This window comes from Symphodus melops, assembly GCF_947650265.1.
Source record: "Symphodus melops genome assembly, chromosome: 1".
Lineage (NCBI taxonomy): Eukaryota > Metazoa > Chordata > Actinopteri > Labriformes > Labridae > Symphodus > Symphodus melops.
This window is the reverse complement of record NC_136691.1, coordinates 5,638,566-5,662,279: the sequence shown is the minus strand read 5'-3', so window position 1 is coordinate 5,662,279 and position 23,714 is coordinate 5,638,566. Positions and strand designations below refer to the sequence as shown.

Sequence of the window (23,714 nt, the reverse complement as noted above, 5' to 3'; positions counted from 1 at the left end):
GTCAAGAGTCTCCAGTGCGAGCCCACCCAGACATGGAGGAGGGTGGTGGTTTTCGGTGTGAAGGAGGGGAGGGGGTTGGATTAGCCTCGAGAGCTTCGAAGGCTTTTATTTCCTCCCGCTCCCTCGTGCCTCGCCTCCTCGATCTTGGCCGGGTTGGGTGGGCGGGGGGGGGGGGGGGGGGGGGGGGGGGGGGGGGGGGGGGGGGGGTTCCCATCCTCTCGGCCGTCTAGCTGGCCTCCACGCGGAGCTTCTTCCTGTTGGGCGGCTCCTCGACCTCCGACTCAGAGCTGGAGTCTGAGCCTCCGTCGAACGCCGACACGGCGCTGCCTTTGGGATTGGTGTAAAGGCTGCTGTCGGACGATGAGTAGTTGGCCTGGAGCTGAGTAGAGCCCTTCACCTTCTCCAGAGCACGGACTGCACCAACAACAATAACACAAGACACCGGAGGAAACGTTAACATTAAAAGCTTCGTCTACGTCTCTGCACAATCTTTTCTCTAATCCTTTTCATCGAGGGGAATCGTCTTCCTCAAAACCACTTTACAAATCTTCACAGTACCAAGAAAGGTGGGAGACTGAAGTGTGCACGACTCCCCAGTCAGGAAACTGAACACGTTTAAATGAGGAGCTGAAATTTATCAACAATATTTTGTTAGTTCTTTTGTGAAGAAAAATATATTGACTTGTCTGTAAATATTATAAATGGAGGTAATACCCAAACTTCTATGTTTTTTTAGGTGGCTTTCATCATCCCTGGATGTGCGTTCAGCTGGCCTCTCTTAGTAAGATAAAGCATCGACTGTTCAGGAGAAGCTGAAGCGACCCCACTCTGCCTCTTTCACTCTTCGTCTTGTCATGTATTTAAATCAGATTTAAATACAGCTCGTCTCTTCGCGTTGAACACATCCTACACGGCCGAACGTTTTCTGATCTATTCACACTGGGAGTGTTTGGCTTCACTTGCACGAGTGGAAATGACCACGCTGCTCGACGTGTGTTACTGAAAGAAACCTGTAGAGGGCATCGCAGAGCGCACGGGCTCGAACAACCAAACCGAACCAAATCAAACAACAGACGGTGAGCACCACGTTTACTCTGAGAGTCCGGCAGGAAAAGAAACGGCCTCACTGACGTAGACGTTTATGTACGATGGACATAACACTTCGTCTGCACCGACAATGACCCGGGCTGTACACTGCCCCCTACTGTTTATGTGCATACTGCAGCTTCCACAGCCGACGCGTCAAACTAGCAGGGGAACTGCTCAGCCATCACGTGACATGTGACTGAGTAGTTTAAGGTAAGTACATCTCTCCCCTTAGTGCCCTAAAAGGCAGAAAATAGTCCTGAAGAGAAATCCGTTGATTTTAAAGGTGTTTCAATGGTTTTAATTGAAAGCACAAAAACTATTTCCAAGAAGACACTACGACTCGTTTCTGTGCTGAACATTTACAGACATTTCAGAATGAATTAAATTCAACATTGTTTAGATTTGACCGGGACGTTTTCAGTATTTTTAAAAGACAACGACATGTGAGGTTTGACAGTCGAGCATGATGTTTACCTTGCTGCTCCAGCAGAGCGTTCTGCCTCTTCAGGTCGTCGATGTCCTGCTGGTGTGTGTGGTTTTTTCGCCTCATGTACTGGATGTACTCTGTGGCTTTGTCTAGAATTTGAGCACGCGACGCCTGTTTGGCAGACTGCTGTTAGTGACACATGCAGAAATTGACGCAATGAAGCCAGTATACAGTCATGACATCATTTCATACAGAGAGAAGAAAGAAAATAAAGAACAGTGCTCTGTTATGATGCAACAGAAAGAAGCCGAGACGCCGACGCCCTGCTGACTGAAACAACACGTAAGACAACGCTGTGGCCTCCCTCTGAACCTCTCACAATCCTCGAGCACCGGGTCACGACTGTCACAGTGCTCGTCGAGATCACTGCAAACACGACTGCAGCTCAGTGACTGTAAAAAAGCTCCAAAGGCTTTTTGTTGCAAACCTCTTAATGGTTTGTATTCTGAACTGTTTGTGCTTAATGTCAGCAGTTCACTAGTTTATCGTGTTACATTACGATTAAAAGCAAATGTCTGTTTATCTAACGCTGAGCTGTGTACGGGGAACAACACTGCTACAAAGAACTGAGGGATTACAGAAAAGGAAAACGGTTGTCACTTGTATTTAAGACGCTTCAGACGATGTTTCTATTTAAAGTTTCCGTAACCAGCCCTGATATTTCCCCTCATCGTCTACCCACTGTCCATAACAGGAAAGAAGACGCTCTTTGGCTCTTTGGGGGTCGAGCGCTGAGGCAGCTGTAACTGTACACTTTTTCCACAAACGATCAGCTGAACGTCCCTCACATCACGTGATCAGGCCCCGCCCCCTCACATCACGTGATCAGGCCCCGCCCCCTCACATCACGTGATCAGGCCCCGCCCTTCAGGGTCACAAATGATCTGTTTGGGAGGGGGGGGAAATCAAACGCTGCCTGCCCGGTTACTGAACCGTCTCCAAACGCTTTCAGTGTCATGGATGTCAAAACAGGAAGAGAGCAACTACATTTCCTCATAATAACTTCCTGACGCTGGGCCAAGTATTTCGACTGCGTCACTGTTCGCTGCCAACAATCATCCCCACATCTGCTCGCCCCTATTCCTACAAACTGTTTCCCTCCGCAGCGAACCTTTCAAACTGTCTAAGATCTGCAGGAAAAGTCACAAATTAAAATAGAAATGTCATACTTCACCTTTATCAAACACATTGCAAAATACAAAATTTTCTTACATGAGTCTTTTGTGTGCCTGGGGGACCTGCAGGCTGAGCACTACCAACCTTTTCTCCCTGCAGGGCCGGTACCGAGTCCCGGAGGCTGTGAAAGCTGTCTTTGATGTGGTCCCTACGCTTGCGCTCCAGCGCATTGTGGTGTGCCCGTTTGTCTGCCTGCAATGACAAGAGTCACAGGGCCTTCAGCCGGGCAGCAGAGCAGCGTGGGCAGAGAGGACAGCGGGTGTCCACACAACTCACTCGCTCGCTCACACACACTCTCTCTCTCTCTCACACGTGTGAATTGTGTTTTTTTTTGTACAGTTTTGCGACGACAAGCTTCCGAGCATGATTCATCTCTGAGCCAGCGGGTTGTGCCGTTATGAGGATAAGGACAAACTTTATTGATCCCCCCCAATGGGGGAAATTTGGGTGTTGTGAGGAACGCCCCCCCCCCCCCCCGCTTTAATATCCAATCACTAGGCCCTAAACTTTGGAGACGCTGGTGTCAGATTTCCCTCGTGAACGCGGCGAGCAGCGAGGAGACACTGCTGTACACTGTGGCGTCCTTCAGATCAGAGGTGTGGGGACATTTCGGGGCGTTTGGCGTTGGCTGTGATCAAATGAAGAGAACACGGGAAATAAAACAAAAAAACATCATTTCACACGTGTCGCACACTCCAACAGAAACACCCCCAGACATGAAGCTGCTGATTGTTCTCACACACACACACACACACACACACACACACACACACACACACACACACACACACACACACACACACACACACACACACACACACACACACACACACACACACACACACACACACACACACACACACACACAGTTTATTATATAATAATAATAAGTTTTAAAAAGTCATTAGAGAAGAGAAGAAGCACTGTGAGGTCTGTCTCTACATGGAACGAAAACAGTTTGTGGATTAAACTGCATCAAACCAGCCTTTAAAGACAAAATGACAATTATCAAAAAGAAATCTAAATGTGTATATTTTAAGAATAATTAAAGATCTTAACAGTCTTCTTAGAAACACAGTACTTCTATAAGACAGAGGAAACATGGGAAGAATATAATCATATAAAATAACCTTAACTTAAAACACAAGAGAACTCCCCATGTGTCTCTTATCTTATTATTAAATACTGACTTCATTGACCGGCGATGATGTCAAACACTCATCACAGGTTTTGTCAAAAAAAAAAAAAAAAAAACTGCCAGAACCAAAAACAAGACGTAATCAATGTTTTAAATCCAGACTGAGTCACTGTCACAACTTGAGTCCATCACCTTTAATGACCTCACGTGACCTCGTGCTCATCACAACAACAACACTCGGCCTTCTGCCTTCCAGCCCCTCCTCAGCTTCCCTCCCCCTCCTACGATGTGACCCCCCCTCCCCCTGCATTTTTATCCCTCCCTCTCTGCGGGGGCTCACAGGACTGACCGTTCAGATTCATGACCGGGTCAAAGTCGAGAAGCTCGGCTCATTGAGATGGAGAGCGAGGTGGGCGGACGGGGGGGGGGGGGCAGAGATCCTGGTCGAGGATTAAAGCAGCACAGTTAAACGGCTCTGTGACCAACAAAGACCTCATGAATGTAAAGTCATGACGGCCTCTTGAAGGCTGACGGTATTTCAGTCAGTTTGCTCGTGGGTGCCGAGGACTCAAAGCGCTGCGTTGAAACAAGTAGTTTAATCTGAACTCGTATCCCATCGAGGTTTCTAAGTGTTAGATCGCGACAAGGCTTCGGCCTCATGTTTAAAATCATTTAGCATTCGTCGATTTAAGGAGCAAAAGAAAAACTTGCTTTGTATTGAAAAACGTGGCAGAGTGTTCACTTCATTCATGGTTGAGTTGTAAAGGAGGTTAAATTAAAGATTAGTAAACTCTGAAAGCCGATGAACGACGGTCCTTGAGCCAGACTGAGGACTTAACAAAAAACAGAAATAAGCAAAACAGCTCATTTAAGGAAAACATCAGCATCATAATCATTATTTTGATCGTCTGTATCCGGCCTGGTTTTCTCCCTCAGTGCGTCCCTCAAACGTTCGCTTCCATCCTTACATCACTTCCTCACACTCAGCTCATCTTCCCACATTGTTCATGTCTGTTATACCGCCTCAATTAACAAGCCTCTTCAACGACCATATTTCATGCCTTCCAAATTAACACGACACCTCGGAAAGCAGCACCTGGAGGCTTCGTATCGCCAACCCCACGCTTGTATTCTGACATGGTAAAAGCAACAAGATGGCTGCTGTGATCACATGACCAGAGGCAGGCATGACATCAGTTTGCCGCCTGCAGTTCAACCTGTTTTCAGGCCGCACAAATGGCGTCTGATTGTGGTTTAATCCACGCAGTCACCAGACTGAGGCGTGAAGTCGGGACACCCAACAAGCCCAAAGTGGTGGCCACTCTGGGCTCTGTTGTGATCCCTGGACAGAATGATTCAGAGGACACCCGGTCACGAGTCCCACCTTGTTCCCGAAGGCGGTTGCGCCGTTACCACCTCGTCGTGCAGTCTGGTTACTAACGTTGAGATGGGGCGGGTGTGAGACGCGACGCAGGTTGGGACGAGCGAGTAGTGTGTCATGTAATAGTTATGATTGAAGGCCATGGACACACTGAGAGGCCTGCAAGGTTAACAACCTCGCTGTGAAACTAGAGTGTCATCAAAACTCGCGCGATATTACTCACAAAGGCCGCCTTGTGATTAGTCCGGCTGACATGGCAACAGCTGCTTTCTGTGGCCCGCTGAACAACAGAAAGCATCAGGGAGAGACGATCCCTGCAGGACCGCGAGCCTCCTCGTATCATATGAGAGGCACCTCAGGGCCCGACTCCACTCCCTGCACTAACAAAAACACATGACTGCTATCTATGGCATGTGCAATTACAAGTCCGGCAGCCGATTCCAGAGGTTCGTACAGCACACGTGGCGGACTTCCTGTTTTTTTGGTTCAAGTTTGTTTGGACGAGAGGGCTCTATGAAGGCTTTTATATTTTTATTGGCTCTAACGTCTAAACTCTCAGGTTGTGTTGAGTTTATTTGAATGACCTTCAAATACTATGAAACCTCTTAGAGGCACGAGAGCATTAGCTTAAAAAAACCCCCAAAACAAACACGACTACGTCTGCGGCTCTTAAAGTCACACACTCCTCACACATCTCTGTGAGTTAATTAAAACCCAACAATGTGTTTAAGCTCTACTCTCTGGAGCTGCTCAGTGACAGGCGGAGTCTATGCATCTCTCCTTCATTAAGCTTTACTGAACAACCAGGAACTAAATCCAACCGCAGGGGTCAGAGTGTTGGAGTGGTTTGTGAAAAAAAGACGGTGACATCATGACAGCGGCCGCATCTTTATAATCTAATGAAATAAATCGTGTTCGGGGCGAGGGATGGTTTCAAACACTTTAAACCACCTCCAGTGTTCAACAGGCATGGCTCCTGTTAGGACTAAATGGATCACAAGGTTTCAATCCTCTCTTCACTGAACTCGTCTTTTAAGGCCATAGAGGCATCATGAGGGGTGAAAATATGAACCAATCGGATTTTAACTCCAGAGACAGGAGAGCATCGGTCCGCAGAGCTCGGGCTCGTTACGAAGGAAACAGATTTTAAACCTTTAACCTCCTTCTGCGAGGCTTTGCTGCTTGTTCTTGCACTCAGTGGGGCCGGGAATCTTTGGGGTGTCTTATGATTTGATTTTGATTCTTTAGGGTCACAATTCGATTCAGACTATTCTGTCTTCATGGACTTAAAAGTCTGTTTTTGAACGAGAACATACTTCAGGATCTCCTCCTCCAGTCGTCTGTGAGACTGGCTGAATGTCTTGCTGATCTCTTTAGCATTAGCACTTAGCAAAGAGTGACTGATGAGTAGAAAAAATACACGTATATATATTTTTTTTTTAATTTTGAAGTTATGAATCCGTTTAAAATCTCAGAAGACAAGAATTTCAATTTCAATATTAATCCATTTTATTTCCCACCCCTAATTCTCTGTCTTCAATTTGAAAAGAGACTCATGTTGACTTTTACCTTTTTGAAAAGACTAACACTGGAACTCATGTGGGGCAATTCTTGGTCTGCTTTCCTGTTATCTATGTGTTGTTATCATGCAGAGAAGTACCGGACAGTATTCAGGACCTTTTTATGCTCTCTGTCCAAAACGCTTGAACTGAAACTGGTAAAAAGGGCTTTTGGGTATTCTGCACCTTCGGCCTGGAATCTGTTACGACTTAAAGCTCAAGGAGCCGGTGTCCTTAAAGGTTTTTAAATCTAAAATGAAAGACTTGGAAGCGGACTCTATAAGTTGTCATTGTTTTAGCTCGGCTATCTGAACACCTGAAGACTTTTGATTCTTAGATGGCACTATTTTAATCCATGGTGCTGTGCTTTTGTGAACTGGACTTTTCTTTGTGTCTCCGTCTGTAACTTTGTGTCGTGTTTTTTGCTGCTGCCTCTCTTGTCCAGGTCTCCCTTGGAAACACATCTGAACACCTGTGATACTGTCTTACTTTAAAACCGTGTCGCTCAGTGATTGCTTCCATTCAGCGTGAACACGTCTGATAAATAAGATACTGAACAAAACGTATCAAATTAATGCTAACAGTCAAATAGTCTTTAAAGCTACACGCTAACCGTGTTGTATCAGGCATCACGATAAACAGGCGTCCAGCTCAGAATCAGAAATACTTCATTAATCTCAGGGGGGAAAGTTACTGTTACTTCACGAGTTCCTCGTCACGCGGATACCTTTCACCTGCTGCAGAAAAGGTTCACTCACTTCTATTCAGACCTGATCATGACACATAACTGCCACAGGTGCCAACTGGTAGGGCCAGTAGCTGGTCGCTGCTAATGTCCTTGTCACGTTCTCAAGCCTACGCTCTCACACGAATAACAGTGGAAACACTTAGAAACCAGAAGCTGCAGGGAGGGACTTAGACCAATAGAAGGTACAGGATAGACGGCTTGCCATTCTTTGCTTTCAGGCAGCATTTAGTTACAACAAGGACGTCTGTTTCATGACATTTCTTAGTCTAAACTCAAAAATATTCAATTTTCCAAACATTAATCAGGGGAAAGTTTCTCCACCTCACAGCTCGGGCCTGATTTATACTTCTGTGTCTAACCTACACTGCTGCTCATCGGTTTATGTAGCCCTGCGGTGCACCTGCTCAGAAATGTAAGTACACCTCGAAATAACGCAATCACGAGCCGTGTGACTGAACTTCTGTGAAGCATCATATCTCCTGCATTCAGAAAATGTATCACATCGTAACTTACTTCAAAATTCTGCTGACGGATAAACGCTGCGAGTCAATATAATCAACTAATGCTTCATATTTATCATCCAACATTATACGCTCGGTCTGAGCAGCCATGGTTTCCTGTACGCAAACAAGCAGAGGACATAGCTGAAGGAAAACTGGTGATATTGATCAGTCTGCCGACAAGTATTCGTCTGTGGGAGCGACGCAGACACACCAGTATGCAGGGACGATGACAGCGTATGCCACAACGCTGTTTACTACAGCGTAGCGCTGACGCAGAAGATAAAGAAGGCTTCAGCATCGAAAATTGTTTTTGTGCAATTCCTTCAGTAAATGTGTCCTCTGTTGGTTAAAGAAGAGACTCTTATCACACTCACTGATTTAGCTTTATAGATCGTCTGCTTCATTATGCATTATCAAGTATTGGGTAGTCAGTTAAAGAAGGGATCTCTTCAGACAGCAGACACTATCTAGGCCGGGAAACCGATTCAATATCTGCACCAGTGTTCCCAACATTAAAGATTTCATTTCTGTGCTTCTTTTCAAGGCTACATTTTATATTTAAAAAAAATCTAACTTAAAAAAATGCTAATTAAAAATCATTTCTGTCAGTCACTTTCATTATGACTGACAGCCATGACGTGGCTGCTGCAGATGCAAATAATATTTACAAACTCTTAAGCCATATTTGTGCGTGTGCAGAGGTCAACATCGTAAAACAAACAAACAACAGACATACATATTAAGTCTTACAGCTTCTATAATACAATTATGAGCTGAAATCAGGTTTGAGATGCTCATGTGACTGTAACTGAGCTCACCACTGTGCTAGTGCAACAGACAGAAAAACGTCTGTGTGATGTACGAGACAAAAACCTATTTTCCAAAGATAAATCATAACTAATGCATTTTGTAAAAAGGCAACGCGGATGTTGCTTAACTGCTCTCCTGCAATTAGATCCTGTTTATCTAACTGGAGGTAAGACATCCTGTCCTGCAGCCCTGTGCATCAGGCACATCGTGTGCACTGGGTTTTTTCTCTCTCTCGCCGGTATGCGATGCAGCTTTTGCTATACGTCATTCACTTAGGCTGCCAGCCCTTCAGTGGCCTGTAGAGAGGGAAGATGGCTCTAATCACTGGCTGCAACACAGGAAAACATCCCGCAGCACCCTTTCCTGACACGAAGGCTCGGTCCGAGATGCAGGCGCGGCAACCACTCCTCCTCCTCCTCCTTTACACACATGCAACAGCCTCCATAGCCACCTCATGTCCCTTGCATCATCATGAATGCAGTGCAAATGTAAACGGTCTCATTTTGCTGAGGTGACCTAGATGTGTAATTTGCACACACACACACAAAACCTGATCACGAGCGGAATCCCCGTGGTGTGGTGAACCGACTAAAGCGGCCACCACCACCGTGCACAAACACACATACACACACACACAGCTTTGTGTTGAACAGAAAAATAATTCCCATGCAAGAAAAAAAAAAGGCTTTTGCAGCGGGATAAAGCTTTGGTCTAAATATAGATGTCGTGTCACCGTCTCCCTATGGCCGCGTACACACAGGATGGGGGATACCCTGCAATGCACGTATAACACGGATGCAGCAGAGGAAAAAAAAAACTATAAAATACCTAAAAAATCTGCCTTTACCTGTATGTTAATCTCCTCATGTTACTTTCACATTCTCTTTGAAGCCTCCACAGTCAGTGTAACCTTACCCAAACCATTAAATACCTTACAATACAATTTAAGCAGTTTGTGGTGAATACATGAACTAGCAGCAGTAGTGAAACATTTTCTTTAGGAAAAAATAAAAAATTGGACAAATTCCCCAGCATTACGCACCACATTGTGATATCTCGGTGAGTCTTCCTGCAAAGAAACAGAACAAAAAGTACAATTGTAGCCATAATTGTTCAGCCACTCTTACTATTTCGCTTAAATCACACAAAAAAGTAACAAGTTTAGCAATAGTTTCAAGAAAAAAACAAGGCTTTTCGTATTAATTTAAAACAATCCCGACATGGTGATACTTATCAAGACAGAAAAAAGCAAAAACTAGCCCCAGCTCACTGGCAGCTAAAGCTAGCTCAGCTGCTACTTCAGCTAAATTGCCAAATAAGATCCATAAAAAGGTTAAAAGTGGTCATACTCACGTCACTATCGACTTCGATATCATCGTTATCACTCATTCTTCGATACAATAGTCTAGTTTAAAGGGATTGTTGGCTAAAAAAACAACATGAATCAGTTGAGCACCGAGCGGCGCTCCGACAGACAGACAGACTGCTAAAGCGTTCACGCTCTGTTTGGACAGAGGCGAAGAGGACCGTCTCCACGTGATTACAGCGCACACACACGGAGCTACCGCTACACAGCACGCATGCGCAACAAACAAAGGGGGTTGTGGGAAATGGAGTTGGCTGTTTGTCTTTCGCGTATCAGCGAATGAAAACGTGTAGTTGAATGTTTTCTTCGTTCGTAGTTATTTATGAAAAACATACTTTATTAAATTGAGAGGAGTGGAAACATGTTAGAAAAATCGGAAACTTATCAACAAAGCAAGCTGTGTCAAATCCTAAACTACAATATCCGGGAGTCTTTTTGCTAGTTTGACGCGTAACAGGGTATTTTCTTTTCATAGGCATTATGGGAATTGTAGTTGAGGTCATATTTGTGTGTCAAAGGAGCCAAACAAGGCCATGGCTGAGACACGTGGATTTTGAGAATACACTCAAGTAACACAAACACGCACGTACACACACGCACACACACAAACACGCACACACACACACACAGCTTTAGTGTACACATTTAAACCTATCAGCTGGTTCTTCTCGCTGATGAGCAAAAATAAAGATATTGTATCCACATATTTTTCTTTTTAGTTTCATTTCGTGTTCTCCAGCCTATACACGTTTCTGTGTTCTGAATCACAAAACAGCAATACAAAATGTAACAGCTATACTGTAATAAACCATGAGCCCCAAACAATAGGCCAGCTAATTAATATAACATTCGACAGAGAATTTATTTGCAAATGTTTTGATAAATAGTTGCACAAATTATCATATCATATAAATGAAATTGTATTCTTATATCAGTAACTTTTCAAGTGGAAAGGCGTAAAATAATTTGTTCCATGTACTAAAACTTTAGTATTATGCAGTTTTATTTTATTATTATTAATTTTTTTAAAGATAGTTTGACTGCTTGTTTAGCAAAAACGAGCACTCCTCTATGTTGAGACGGGCATGATTTGACTACCTACTGTTGTTTTATTGTAAGAAAATAAATGAATAAAATCATTGCAGACTTGTTTCTGATTTTATCCCTAAAATGTAACGTTTAGCCAGTATGATGCATGTACCTTGATTACATAGACTAATGGTGGTGTTGGCAAGGGGTGGGTTAATAGAGTGGGGGCTGCTCTCAGGACAAATTGCAAATAATCTGCTCTAGTACTTCCTTTTTTCACAAAATTGTGCTGTAGATAAGGAGCTTACACTGGATTATTTTGCACTGCAACAGCGGGTCAGTAAAAGTGTTTGTTTTTTTAAACAAGCTGGGTGCAGCCTCATCCATTCCCATTGCGGGTCAAGAGGCCACAGCAGCTGTTGGCGACACCCTGCAGACATTCGGCTCAACAGACCTGCACCGACCTTGATCCTGCTATAATTTTTTTCATACCTTCTTCTAGCCTATTTTATCATCCCTGTTTCTATTCAAGTCATCCTGCCCATTTCCCTACCTACCTCTATAGAATTATATATCGTGAAGCAGCGGAGCCAAACAGGGTCATGCAGAAAGGATCCGAAACAGTACAGCCAATGCAAAGGGTTTACGTGTTGTCGCAATAAGGCTGAGGCTTTAATAATGCATCTGCTGCAGTGAAGCCTCTCAGTGTTCATGCATGACAGCAAGACAGCACTGAGAAATATTTGCTCAATATCGTGTCAAATTCCCTCAAGGGATGGGTAATGTTACAGAAAAAAATATGATAATGAGGGAGTTTAACTGAAACCGAGATTTTATTCTTCATATGTCTTTTTGCCACACCCGTCATGCTATTCCCCCCAGGCCTGAGCTGAGTTATGAGATGTTTTAGCACTTTTTCAGTCCATAATGTTGAGGCTGCAGGGAGCACAGACATTGATTAGCTGTAGCTTGGGCTGGGGGAGTAATGCATAGTTTTTAAAATCCAGGTATATGAAGCACTGGGGTTGTAATTGAAGCTACAGTAGAGAGGCTGATCTGCTCAGAAAGACTCTCTCCCTCCCCTCCCCCCCATGTCTGCTCAGGGTCGGCCTGTTAAACCATTAAAATGCCCTCCTTTTGTCCCCTTCCATACTGCGGACTATACTGCAAGGGCCCACCAGTAGAGATGTTTTTTGTCCTTGCTATTGTTGTCGATGCATGACTTATAAAAGGGGGGGGGGGGTGAACCGTCAGATGTGTCATCAGATTAAGGGTAGAGCGGCTCCACATGAAACACTCCTCATGGGCAATAACATGTTTCAAATGCATGTTTTTCAACCAAGTGTGCAGCAGGAACATTCAAAAACACACTCAGCACAAAGAAACTAATGTACACTCATAAATAAGTCTTGTTCAGTCAATCGAATGAGAACATTCTGAATAGAGGAAGATATAGAAGGGGAAACTGATGCAATAATTGCAGTCAAAATCATCATGTTCCCCTTCAAAATAAAATAGATAATGTATTTTTTCACTTGTGCATTCTTTGCACGTTTTCTAAAGGTTCTACTCTACTTTTTAGCCACACAGCAGCCATTTGTTCTGCTTAATTTTGTATTATGTTTAAAGATATTTTTGCATCAATTTGGGGTTATTGGAAACCCAGGAGCGCTTCATTGAACGTAGTAACTTCTCAATGTGTTTTTTTCTTTGACTTTAAAACCAGGACATTTTTTCATATAGTTTTCATTCACTTAGATACCATCTAAAGGGACAGAAGCTGCTGATTTTATACCACTTTTAGTGAGGTTTAGCATTCTGTTTTGACATTTTTGCTGGGTGTTTAACTCTTCACAAAGTCTTTACAAGAAAATGTGATAATCTGGAGTCAATAGGGGGATTAATACAGTGAAATGTTGTCATTAAAGTGTTTAGTACTGCTCTACTCAAAGAAAGGTTGTGTAATCTGTTATTTGAAAAGTCTAAATTTATTAGGCATTGACCCAAATTAATCTTTGGAGGTGCTTAAAATGAGTGTCGTTAAGAGTCAGTCCAGGAAAGAATCCAGTGATTTTATTTGAACTGTTTTATTAAACTTTAAACACACGGCTATGTTGGGTATCTAGGAGCTTACCTGCACTATCCACATTTTGACTCTCATTGTCTCTCTGCTGCAGAAACTTTTGCAGCCTTGACGGCAACAGCCGAATTTCCCTGCAATTGAAAGCTATCAGAAAACCCTGGCAGGAGCTTTAGCGTAGCAATCTGTGAGCTGCTCACCGCTTGTGATCATGTGTCAGTTTTGTTCTTGGCAAAAAGCTAATCTGACAGCTAGCCAGACTGCTGCTGCCAACAAGCCCAATGAGAGCATCAGAAAAAAAAAACTTTCCATAAATAAAGAGCAAATCATTCATCTGTGTATTTAATATTCTCCGAATAACAACTCCTGGGGCTGGCAGCTAACGGCTAAATTGAGTGTATCTAAATATGGATGATCTTTCTCTAAATAGAAATTCCCAAACTAGCAATGAAGCCTTCACTTGTTTTTGATCAGTGAATGTTCCTGAATACAGTTTTTCTGTTGTGAAATGTAATAATAAAGGCAGTCACTTAAGGTTACTTATAAGTGGCAAACTCTGGTGTTGAGGTGCAAGATCTTTCAGTTCCTTGAGTGTCCACTTGAGGCTGGCTGCAGAAGCACCAAAGTCACTTACTCACCCATTCAAAAAGCCAGATTTTCAACAGAAACGTACATATTTACAGCCTGGTACAAAAAATAAACGTGTCTTATTAGCTCATGTCTCTATTGTCACACAACATGCAGCAGGGGGAATTTTTTAAATAACTCATACATTTTGATTTTATGAGCTAAGCCCAGTAAGCCACGAAACTGACCTAAATGACAGGTGGGCGCGATGTGATGGTCTGTCAAGAGGCTTAAAAACCCCCCTTATCTTCTGCTTTTAGCCTGTTGACTCCAAAGCCCTCCTGCAGCTACAGATGGGTGGCGTCACTCAGGCTTCATTCAGTTTGAGATATGATGAACTTACTGTTGCATCTAAGTTAATTTTTTAACTATTTCCTTATTTGTAATTATAACGCAGTCAAGTGAAGTGTTGCACTGAGCGGCCCGACAGGCCTGGTGCTCTTCCATATGATGACTGGTTCGTTTTCCTTTGCACTTGATGTCTGTATTTGTGTTTTTGGACATTGCACTGTTAATGTCTTGAAAAGCGCATTTGATGTGAGTGCAGTTGTTTTGTCTATCTGCAGCACTTTTTTTCTCCATTAGCATTTTGCATTGGACTTGGATTTTAGAATTAGCCACATTTGGCCTGTCGCAGGTGGGTTTCCTCTGTGGGCTACTGTATCTAGCATTTAATAATATGCAACATGTAATTGCAACTAAGGTTTCAGCCAATAAGGAGAAAAATGAGTAAAACACTCATCTTATTATGGAGTAATCTTATTTTTTTCTGATAATAATCGTGGTAAATCAGTTGAACAGAAAGCAACAATGACATATACTTCATGAAAAAAGTTGTGTTTTAGGTTTAACCATGTAAATGTTTTCTTAATTTGAATCATGCTCTGTAAGATTTATTGCAATTGTATCTAAACAGAAGTAAATCAGAGCAAATACTCAACAGCATAAAGACAAACTTCTGATCCCTTGAACAGATTACAGTGTATTAGTTGAGCTTTCTTCACTTTAATAAAGTTGAGTCAAAGACATTCCCTGGTGTATTTCTGAAGCTGCAGACATTCTCTGAGCACTAGATGGCACCTCTGAACTGGCTGTACCATCAGCCTGCATGTGTACTTTGTGACTGACTGTAAAAGATAGTGCAGACATATGAAGAGATGTTTATCTTCTAGAGAGACGAGGAGAGGAGGAGAACCTTTGGCCTAACACAAACACACTCTGTCATTTTCATGCTTCAGGCTGCTTTACATTTTTATAAACATTTTTATTTGTTTCTTGGAAATCCACTCCACTATTTTCTACAAACTAACCTGCAAGAACTAACCTGCTGTGTAGGTAAGGCACCGAGTGTGATTGACTCTTTAAATTTTCTGCGAAAGTGCCACAATTAATATATCAAAGCTCGTTTGAGAGGAAGTTAGTATTGCTTTCAACAGGAAGTTATGTTTGTTTTGTTGATGTTGTCCAAATGTGAACTTGATGTGGACCTGCTGTGCTGCTTTCTTGGCCAGGAAAAGAGCAAAAGAGATTCTGAATCTCAATGGGATTATTCCTGGTTAAATAAAGGTTAATAAAAAATAAATAAAAATAAAGAAGAGGTGTGCAATTTTCACCCTTAAAAACAGCTGACAGAAACCAGTTGATACATTTATGAAGTTACTTTTGCATTTTGCGATTTGGTAACTTGTGTGCACACAGCATGTGAGTGTATACCTGTAGGGAGGATGTGGTCGTGACTTCTGGAGATGGAGGTTAGCTTAGCATGGATGCCCAAAGGGAAAAAAACCCCCAAATGCATTGTGTTTTTCCTATTTAGTTTACACCATGCTTCAGTGACTTCCTGCAGACATGTGCAACTACAATATCAGTCATAAGGTTCTTAAAAAGTTTGATGAGTGAATACAACTGTATAAATTACAGAGAAAATCACCAATTGTATTTGTTATCATTAGTTTGAGATCAGATGCACTTGGCTTTATCTTAAATGTGATTGTTACTTATTATATCACTTTTATATTGACACGCTGCTTGTCAGCTCGACTGTTTTTATTTGCTTTCTTTCCTGATGTTTCTACATTTTTAATATCTATTGTATTGCATTATTTTATGCAAACGAAGATGGCGGCACGTTCAGACGCAGCGACTGAGTGCTCTCCCTATTTTAAGTTGCTATGGTGTGTGTGGGTGGGTGTGTGTGTGGGTGGGTGCATGTTGGTGTGTTTTAAGTATTTCTTTTGAAGGTCCAGCCTATTCTTGTTTATGGTTTTAATGTTAAACTAAATTATTTCCGCATTTTAAAGGATTGTACTGCAAATTTCGTTGTACTGGTACAATGACAATAAAGACAATTCAATTCAATTGTCATAATTTGACTGCAACTTAACAATTCCCCTCACTGTCACTATGAATAAGCTGTATGTAAACGTGTGGTGAAACCTTTAAGTGTAATGTTGTTAATGTTAATGTGTTACTGTAAGTGTGAGTGTAAACCTATGTTTGTCTCATAAAGGTGGGCATAGTCTCAAACTTTGCAGTCAGACGGCTATAGACTAAATTGCCTCAAGGTCATATCTTGTGAAGTCTGAAGTCTCATTGTTCAATGATTAAAAGCAAAGCTTCTCAACCAATCAGCAAATTCTTCTTTAGAACATAAACTCTTATGTACAGTATTTGAACAGGTAAAGTTCAAAGCAAGTTAGAGAGATTCAGTTAAGAAGACTCTCTGTGTGTGTGTGTGTGTGTGTGTGTGTGTGTGTGCTTTCTTTAGACAATTTACAGAGTAGAAACGTAAAGAATAGCACTTCGTTTTTAGGTGGAAGAATAAACTAAAGAGGAGAATTCTTTTCACAGGGGAAGTTGTTTGCATCTTAACGTCTCCAGTGGTGATCACAGTTTGTTGGGGGGGGATGCTTAAATAAACAGGGCACTGCACTAGATGAGGCCCGGTGCCAGCACACACACACACACAGAGTTGTGAGACCTGTATGCTAAAACAGTTTCAAGAGCAACCCGACCACTCGGCCACCAGCGCCCTCTGGTTAGGATTCATTGTTTAACTATGTGGCTCAGATTTAAAGTTTAAAGAACTGGGACACCTCTGTGAAAACCATCAAAGAGAAATCTTAGAATAATGTCATTATTAACCGGAAAAGAAGAAGTTGACTGAACCTGCACCTTCTCCACTGGAAATGACTTTGCAGATGGAGGTAATGAAGTTCTGGAGAATACTGCACCATGTTTTCTTTTTCTTAAAGGCCATTATAAATAAGACACTATCATTCTCCTCAAATGGAAAGATACCTAACTATAACTGTTCAGGAGGTACAGAGCGTCCCAGGCGGTGTGAAGGTGTGAGGCACATGATGTCCATTGTTGTGTCATTCCAGATGTGTTTGTTGGGTCCACTGCCCATCAGAAATGTAGTATTGCTTAATATGTAAATGATGTAATCTGAAACTTGGTTTTCTCCACCAGGAAGGGCACCAAGACTGTTATTGTGTTTTCTCCATGAGTCATGTAACCTGAGGGACCTGTACCATACTCTTCACTTGAAAAGGCATAGAGAGGGAACTTTTTTTTTCCACTTACAAAAGGTCATCCTGGATTGGATCCTGGCCGCTTCAATGATGTCAGACTTCAACTATTTGATGGAAAAATGCTAAACAGCACCTTTGGTATTGTAGGTGACTGATGCATGAGCACCAGAATAAAGAAATGTAACATTTTTCAATGCCAGCATGTTACATGTCGCTCAGTTGATTTCTTCCGTATGCGGGTTCACTCATTTTCTGTTTTTTTCCCCCTCACACTACAACTCAGTACTTGCTGCTCCAACATGGAAGACACCATCGACTACACCTTGGATCTGTTCTCTGGTTCAGATGTGTGGGGAAATGAAAGCTTCTCGTCGGCTGCTAACGCCAGTTTTGTTCCTGTCATGCCACCGGTCATCAACAAAAGCGTCAACCTGATATTGGCCATTGCGATAACCATCACTATGATTTCAATGGGATGTACCATGGAGGTGACCAAGATCAAGGTGACATCTATGAGTTTTAATTACATCATAAAAAGTCAAAAAGACTTGATCACTCCTGTGCTAAAACGTCGTTTCCTTTCTTTTCAGGCTCACGTAATGAAACCGAAGGGGGTTGCAATAGCTGTGATTGCCCAGTATGGTGTAATGCCTCTGACAGCCTTTGGCTTAGCTAAGGTCAGTGTTACTGTTGGAACAGTGAGACTCTGCGCTCACGATAAATAACAACAAGCCGAGTTCAATTTAGGAATTAAGGCTTTGCTGTAGCACTCTGTCTGGTCATTTCCTTCCCATGGATGCTGCTCATCATTAACATCTTAAAACAAACACCAAGTTCACCTGGTCGAGCTCTTAGTTGTGTTAACCTGGTGTTGTTTTGGGGTTTTAATTACATATATAGAACCTTGTGCTGTTAAAGGTGCAAAGGAGCATAAGAGTGCGCGTCCATTATTTTAAGAAACGAGCCTGATTATGCTTTTTTGGACAACATCAACATTTATTTTGATTTTTTTTTATGATTTACTAGACACACCCTTACAGGGGTTAATATTGTTAGACAATGCTCAGGGTTTTATGACCGTTTGACTGTTCAATAAAACGTAATATTTGAGATGATGTACTTTGCTCTCTATTTGTGGTTTCTCTATAATCCCCCCAAAACAAGAGCTGTTGCATTGGATTTCTTTCTCTTTTTCCCCATATACTGTGTTTTACTTTCCAAAATCAAAATGAAATCTGTTGGACATTGTTCTAAGTAACAGACACTGACACACCGACACATGCCACAGGCGTTCCAGCTGACTGAAATACCAGCTGTAGTTGTTCTGATATGTGGCTGCTGTCCTGGAGGAACGCTCTCCAACATCCTGGCCCTCGCTCTGCAGGGAGATATGAACCTCAGGTACATACACACACACACAAAGGCATTTCATGCACTCACGCACACACTCATAATCTGGGGATTGAACCTCCGTCATTCTAGATGAGAGACTCTACCTCTGAGCCACAGCTGCCAGTTCTTTTACTCTTTGCCCATCTTGATCTCGAACACTTGTTAGTGTTGATCAGTGACCAATAAACTAATTTTGCTTTCTTTTAAACATATTGCTCATCGTGAATCTTTGCTGTTTAAAATGTTAAAAAAAAAAGGCTGTTTTGTCGTTTTCCTCATCTGACAGCTACCCAGGGGAAAGGTGAAAGTGATTAAAAAACTATTCTATAGAAATGATAAATATTGTTGCTGGTCTTGACTGCTTTTGCAGGTCATACAGAATAATTTCAGGTTGTTTCATAACCAGCTGAAAACTCTGAACAGGAGCTTTAAACCTGATCATTTCTAAGACTTGGAGCTATGCATGACTAAGGAGTTGATGGCTTTAATTTACATGGCCATTCACTGATCTTGACGTCTTTGACATCAACCCTCTTGTCAAAGTCTGATTAAATAAATCAAGATCACTTCTTAAGGATCTTTGTTAAACTTCATCTTTGTACTGCTCCCAGTCCAAGAGCAAAGGGAGGCGGCTATACTTAAAGTCAGATTCACCAGAAAATCCTCCACTGTCACTTGTTTCCATATAGCTGCAGGGGACGCTGCTGTGTAAATCAGAGTGGCCTGAGTTGTGTGACTTGATAAGAAGCAGCATGTTTTTTTTTTTTTTCCTGTAGTTCCTGGAGAGTTGAACTATGTACATGATTTCACTAGTGTGCTCATAAAACAGTGTTTAAAGGTTTTACTTTTGACGTCTTAGTATTTCATCTCACTGAGCACTTTATTCTGCAGTACACTTTAGTGTCACCTTTACAGCACAGTCCTGTACTATCAGATGCCCTAAGATCTTATCTGGCTCTTGACAGATAAGATCTTATCTAAGTGTTTATTGTCATGTGCACAGTACAACATGCACAATGAAATTCTAACTTTGCCGTCCACAATGAATGCCAACAATAAAAATAGAAAAAAATAGTATAAATTAAAAGTATCAATATAAAAAATATTGATAACATGCACAAAAATATAGCAATTTGAAGGCAGTAGAGTGCAAATAACATTTCAGCTGTCCAAGAAACAGAAACAAAATGCTATTTACACTGTTCTTCCTTCGCATTGACATATTTTTGTGTATTTGTATATGATGTCATTATCACTTTTAGTATTATTATTATTACTTTTAAATTGCTACTTTAAATTTTTACTATTATTATCAGCAAAGCCTTACTTAGGGGCAATAATGAATCAGACAACACTGATATATTTTCACAGAACCAAGTTGTCATCAGTTTTTAAAACACATGGTAGAGACTGGATATTATCTGCACCACGTCATACAGGTATAAAAATCTGCCAAACATTTTAATATGTCGCAGAATGTATGCGAGGATTTGTTTTTTGTTCATGGTTGGTGAACTTTCACATTGTATGCTAATTAATTTTCCATATCCGACTGTCTTTTTCTGTTCTACGGATCTTTTCTGTTTAAAACTTCTTTAAATTTACCTACTTTTAATATTTACTGTCACACATAAATATACAAAGAGAAACATTTATGTACACTTGGAAAAACTGGTTTTGATTCACTGTTCATAAACTAATATGTCAGTTCACAAAAAACATCTAAATGGTGTCCGTCCCCCCCCAGGACACATGGTACACATGTGGTGCAGTGTAAAGGTGACTGCAGCATGTTGTTAAACCGCTGCTGTCCTTAAGAACAATAAAGCTGTGGTCATGCTGCCAGCGTTTACAGAAAATACTGAATCAGCAAGTTTGATGCATAGACACATGTTTGATGCTTCAACTGCACCACCTGGAGGCCACAACATTCATTACACCTTCCAGATGTAACACCACACATGATGTTACAATATGACATCTGAGGGGTTTATTCCAAAACAAGTAATACTGTAAATATCATAAACAAACTCAGTAGATTTTTGCTTTGATTTGTTCGTTTGATTTGGATATTTTGTTTGCCGACCAGTGCATAAAGAGAAACAGCATGGAGTCCATGAGGACAGTCCAGGAATAAAGGTTAAAAGCCTTTTCGTGGGCCACTGGGGCGCCAAGCGGTTGTCTTTGATCCTCCAGGTGGGTGGATGGGTTCGAGTCTGAACAGTCGCTACTTTCCTGCATGTCATACTACTACTCAAGGCACATGTGGTTATCTTTCATGTTAGACTCCTCATTTATGACGAAAAAAGAAGTGTCTCAAAGATAAGTTAGACAGCTTTTCTCTGTGGTCTTTATTCACTCTGCTGGGGAAAGAGTACAACGAAACAACATTAAAACAAGACTCGTTTGCTTGCCTTGTCAACTTACTCTCACAGTCAAAATACCTTCAGACTAAGAAGATGTATCCTGTGTCTTTCCTCCCACAGCATAGTGATGACTTCCTGCTCCACCCTGCTGGCTCTGGGGATGATGCCTCTGCTGCTCTACGTCTACTGTCAGGGCTTCGCCAACCTGCAGGACTTTGTGCCATACACGGACATCATGAAGTCTCTGGCCATGATCCTCGTCCCCTGTGGCATCGGCATCCTCCTCAACTACTACAGGCCTCAGTACTCTAAGATCATAACAAGGGTTAGTGCTGCATGCAGGTGTTCATGGATCAGAGTGTTGGATGAAATCAGCAGTGATTCATTGTCTGTAAATTAAAAGAGAACTTGACGTGCACTAAGCTAGAAAGGCAGAAACACAAGTTTGCTGACTCACTCAAAAGGGATAAAAATGGGGGTGCAGGTGGCAGTGGCTGACTTGGGCGCCCGATCAGACGGCCCACAATCCCTTGTCCTCAAAGCAGGCGGTGTAGGTTAGATTCAACCTGTGGCTCCTTTCTCCATTCCTCTCTCTCCCTGGTTTCTGACTCTATCCACTGTCCTGTCTTTCCAATAAGGCATACATCTAAAAAATAAAAATAAAAAATAAAAAAGTACGTTAAAATTAATAATTAAAAATGTTGACCATTATAGCAGCTGGAAACTTTTTTGTTTTAGTAAATGTGACAAACAGAAGTAAAAAAAAATGCATTTTTAGACTACTTTAGTGTCAACATGTTAATCATGGCACATTTATTTAGAGAACAATGAGAACATGCTTAGAACACACAAAAGTCACATGTTAAGAACATTTAAAGCTGCTTGTTGAAATATTTAAAATCCAAACAAATACAATTGCAAATTCCTGAAACTGGATCCATCCTGTTATGGTTCTCATCCTGTTTTTTTTTTTTTTTAATTAGGCAGGCATAATCTTATTGTTGCTGGCTGTGGTCGTGGTCTGCGCCCTCGTCACTGTCGGGGTCGGGGGCTCCATCCTGAGTGTGCTGGCCCCTCGCCTCATGGCCGTCGGCTCGCTCATGCCCTTCATAGGATACTCCTTTGGTTACATCATCTCCTCGGTCTTCAGACTCACAAACAAGTGAGTCACACACCGTTGTCTGCTTTTCATTTAAGCTCTGATGAGCTACTGAGGAACCTGAGGCATGAAATAACCATGCCTTTATGTATCCACATCTTCACCATCCCTCAGGGAGCGTAGGACCGTTGCCATGGAAACAGGCTGTCAGAACGTCCAGCTGTGCTCCACCATACTGAAGCTGGCCTTTCCCCAGGAGCTGATTGGCCCCCTGTTTCTGTTTCCCTTCGTCTTCGGGGTCCTGCAGATCATCGAGGCAGTCGTGCTCATTGTGCTCTTCAGGTCTCACCAGTACTTTACACGAAACAAGAAAGGTAAGACTTGAAAAAAAAAAAAAAAAAAAAATCTATGTGTACATCAAATAACAATGCAGCACATCTACAGAGAGATGAAGATTCAAGCACGAATACAAAGATAGAAAGATGAGCAAACGTGAGTTAAGTAATAACTTTGAAGAGACAAAATCGATAACACAGAGATAACCATCTTCACAGTTTCAAAACGACCTTAACTTACTCAGGGTTTAAGTTCTTTAAACTCTTGATCAGAATTAGCTTCTTTGACAGGTGTGATAACACACGCGAGGATTTTGACTTTTGTGAACCGTATTGTACCAAAGCATAACATGTCAACAATCAAATTAAACAAATACTGGTACGAACAAAACTTCATGAGAAAACAGTTTATGTGATCATTACTTACCATTATAATTCATTCCGCAAGTATTTCATCCGTTTCCGTGGTTGGCTGATGTGAGTAAATATCCGTAAACATGACGTCACGGTCATAAATACTCAGGTTATTTTCTCTCAGGGTCGTTTTTGATCCCTGTTAAGATCTACTCCATTTTTACATGTATCCTCTTACTGCTTCTTTACGATCTATTTTAAATGTATTGAAGCAGGAGAAACCTCACAGACATAAAACACAGGTCAACATGTCCTGAAGTCACAGAGCAGAAAAGTTATTCAAAGAATCGACAACCCGAAGCATCTTCCTCCAACACTTTTAAAATCATGTACGACTGTGTGACTTTTTAAACGTGCTCGTCTCAATAAAGGTCGACAAAATGGATCTCCTTAATGGTATTCCAGTTGAGTGTTTCTTTTTTCACAGGTACTGAAATTAAAGTCATTAAAGTTTGTACAGTTAAACTCAATATGCATCCTTTTTATTTTCAACATCGCCCTCTACAAATCCACCTGTCCGACTCCCAGAGACGTACAAGCCGACTGAGACAGAAGAGAAGGCTGAGAAATCCTCGGATG

General features: G+C 41.9%; 2 protein-coding genes across 13 annotated transcripts; one reads left to right on the top strand and one right to left on the bottom strand.

The window, feature by feature from the left end:
- Nucleotides 1-173: 173 nt before the first annotated feature.
- max (myc associated factor X) lies at nucleotides 174-10,486 on the bottom strand. Of its 12 annotated transcripts, none has more exons than XM_079369126.1 (5): nucleotides 10,245-10,476; nucleotides 9,934-9,960; nucleotides 2,837-2,944; nucleotides 1,565-1,702; nucleotides 174-424 (listed from the first exon to the last, which is right to left on the bottom strand). In XM_079369126.1, exons 1-5 carry the CDS (start codon nucleotides 10,278-10,280, stop codon nucleotides 227-229), a joined length of 507 nt encoding a protein of 168 aa, XP_079225252.1. In that variant the 5' UTR covers nucleotides 10,281-10,476; the 3' UTR covers nucleotides 174-226. The 12 variants fall into 12 exon arrangements, with proteins under 12 accessions (XP_079225252.1, XP_079225244.1, XP_079225254.1 ...); XM_079369118.1 differs by having other exon boundaries at nucleotides 2,789-2,944; nucleotides 10,245-10,475; XM_079369128.1 differs by having other exon boundaries at nucleotides 1,565-1,687; nucleotides 10,245-10,475.
- A 7,504-nt stretch (nucleotides 10,487-17,990) lies between these two features.
- Nucleotides 17,991-23,529, top strand: slc10a1 (solute carrier family 10 member 1; the record flags this gene model as incomplete). Its single annotated transcript, XM_079362799.1, has 7 exons — nucleotides 17,991-18,032; nucleotides 18,120-18,206; nucleotides 18,818-18,930; nucleotides 21,408-21,678; nucleotides 22,271-22,449; nucleotides 22,561-22,760; nucleotides 23,507-23,529. The coding sequence occupies 7 exons, from the start codon at nucleotides 17,991-17,993 to the stop codon at nucleotides 23,527-23,529; spliced, it is 915 nt and encodes a 304-aa protein (XP_079218925.1).
- Between the last annotated feature and the right edge of the window lie 185 nt (nucleotides 23,530-23,714).

Excerpts from the sequence above, each read along its gene's own strand:
- max (XM_079369118.1), bottom strand. The coding sequence starts at position 10,280 with ATGAGTGATAACGATGATATCGAAGTCGATAGTGAC. Across the intron at positions 2,945-9,933 it reads CACCGAGATATCACAATGTG|GCAGACAAACGGGCACACCA; the intron begins GTGCGTAATGCT and ends TTGTCATTGCAG. Across the intron at positions 425-1,564 it reads ACGCTCTGCTGGAGCAGCAA|GTTGGTGCAGTCCGTGCTCT; the intron begins GGTAAACATCAT and ends TGTGTTATTGTT.